The sequence below is a fragment of the Pteropus vampyrus genome, unplaced genomic scaffold (genome assembly GCF_000151845.1).
Source record: "Pteropus vampyrus isolate Shadow unplaced genomic scaffold, Pvam_2.0 Scaffold190, whole genome shotgun sequence".
NCBI lineage: Eukaryota > Metazoa > Chordata > Mammalia > Chiroptera > Pteropodidae > Pteropus > Pteropus vampyrus.
In genome coordinates this window covers 965,337-967,440 of record NW_011888971.1, presented here as the reverse complement: position 1 = coordinate 967,440, position 2,104 = coordinate 965,337, and the positions used below count along the sequence as shown (strand labels likewise).

The window sequence follows — 2,104 nt, the reverse complement described above, 5'->3', positions numbered from 1 at the left end:
TGACCCCTGTCAAGGGCTTCGCTCAGGGGGCTGTTCTTATGATTATTAGCACCCCCAACGGTCACCGCCAAGCCCGAGGTGGCCTCGCCTGGTCCCTTGGGGACTCCCTCCTGTGCGTCTGGCCTTTGCTCTCTTCTTCTTCCTCGAGCCCAGCCACCCTTTCTGACTTCTCAGGTCCTTCTTTTCCGAGGGTAACGTGAGAAAGAGGAAAGGCGGCTACGTGCAGAGGTTCGTACTTAGCGTCCATCGTCTATTACTGTGTCGGCCCGCAGTGGGGGCGGGAGTGCTTCCCGCCACGCCCCTCCCCTGCTGGCACTTCTAGAGGAACCCGTGTCCCCGCCCTCAGGCTCCCCGCCTCCCAAGGGGGTGGTCTGAACACTGTTCATGCAGAGCTCTAGCAAAGAGTTCAAAGCCCAGGTCTCTGGAGCCGCATCGCCTGGCGTTCAAGGTCAGCTCCCCCACTTAGTAGCTGGGTGGCTTTGGGCAGGTGCCTTGGCCTCTCTGGGCCCCAGTGTCCTTATCAGGGACTGTCCCTCACCTCAGGGAGACTAAGTGAATTGGAATCTGTAAAGCCTCTAGAATGGCCCGTAGCACCTGGTCCGTGTTTGTCAAATAAACCAAGCGTAAGGCAGGTATCTCCTTTGACTCAGAAATAAAACAATTGACGAATGGATGTTCATCGGCTGAGAGCATTAATGTGAGAACTTGAAACCAAAGCTGAGTGCAAAACGCAGATTTATTTTATACACATTTGTTTGTTTGTTTCCGCGCTTAGCCAGCGGGCACTGAGCCCCTGCGAGCCTGGCACTTGCGACTGTCTCTGCAGAGCTCGGATTCCAGACAACGGCGTCAGGATTCCCATGTCAACGCCATCTCAAATTTTCTCTCTTGCCGTTTTTAAACTTATATGTATGCATATGAAGAGTCTCTGACAGGCGCTTTTTGCAAAACGCATTTAGTCGATTACTTTTTAAAGGTTTACAGATAAGCCCGTGCATCTGGGGAACAAAAAGGAGCGGCAGCCTGTGCCACCGTCCCCTAAAGGAGCCAGGGCAGCGGGGGGGAGGGAGCCCCGCTCGGCGGCCAGTGCCGCAGAGAGTTTATCCCCTCCAGAGTCTAAGAGGCGTAACAGACAGTTCTTCCAAATCCTTTGTCGATCAGGCTGTGGCTGAGCGAATCGGCCCCATCTGGAGGATGACGAGCACCGTGGCGGCCGTTACCCCTGTGTCTGAGCTGAAGGCGTGTCCTCCGCAGAGTGGCCACAGGGCGCACCGTTCGCTGCCCCCGTCAGCCCCGGAGGCTCTGCTAGGTGGCGGGGGCTGTGGGGGGCAGCGGTCGCCGCGGGCTCTGACCCTCCTTCTTTCTCCCCCTGCCCCCCAGGAACAGCATCGCCGCCTCCGCCGTGTGCGTCTTCAACCTGAGCGCCATCTCTCAGGCCTTCAACGGGCCCTTCAAACTCCAGGAGAACTCGCGCTCCGCCTGGCTGCCGTACCCCAACCCCAACCCCAACTTCCAGGTAATTCCAGGGGGCAGAGGGGCACTCTGTCGTCATTCCCCCCCCACCCCCCGAAAGATGCAGACAGCTCGTGGAGTCGGGGTGGGGCCGTTTCAGCCCCAGTGCCTACACGGGCAGCTTTGAGCCCCTGGGACCCTGGTGGACGGTCCCACACTCGGCTTGGCGCATGTGAATAGACACAGGCCTTTTGTCATCTGAGGGGCCCAGACCACAAAGCGCCTTTTGTCAGCTGTGACGCCTAAGGCTGGACTGGAAAAGGCGAGCATAATGCAGCAGGTTGGGCATCCAGGCTTCAATTAGTGCTAATGATGGCGGAGTCTGCGTCCCCAGAAGCCCTGGTCCCTAATGAACGATGCTGGGATGAATGGGTCCAGGGCACAGAGCAGTGGAGACACACAAACAGAATTAGGGCTCTAATTGGCGAATGTGGCGAGATTTCCGATCGGGGTAAACAGGCTGTGCTGGGCAGCCGGGAGGGAAGAGGAGCAGATGGAGGCCGTTCATTCATAAATCACAAAAGTACAGGACGTGCGAGCCACGAAGGGCTCTGCCCGTCATTCACTCCCATCAACCAACGCGCAGAGGAAG

At 57.7% G+C, this 2,104-nt stretch overlaps 1 protein-coding gene across 1 annotated transcript in view; it reads left to right on the top strand.

Annotated features, from left to right (window-relative positions):
* The window catches only part of SEMA5A (semaphorin 5A), a 456,698-nt gene that overhangs the window by 322,285 nt on the left and 132,309 nt on the right, over positions 1 to 2,104 (top strand). The window contains exon 11 of the mRNA XM_011371413.2: positions 1,381 to 1,516. Coding sequence (XP_011369715.2) covers positions 1,381 to 1,516 — 136 coding nt within the window. The remainder of the gene's footprint in view (positions 1 to 1,380; positions 1,517 to 2,104) is intronic.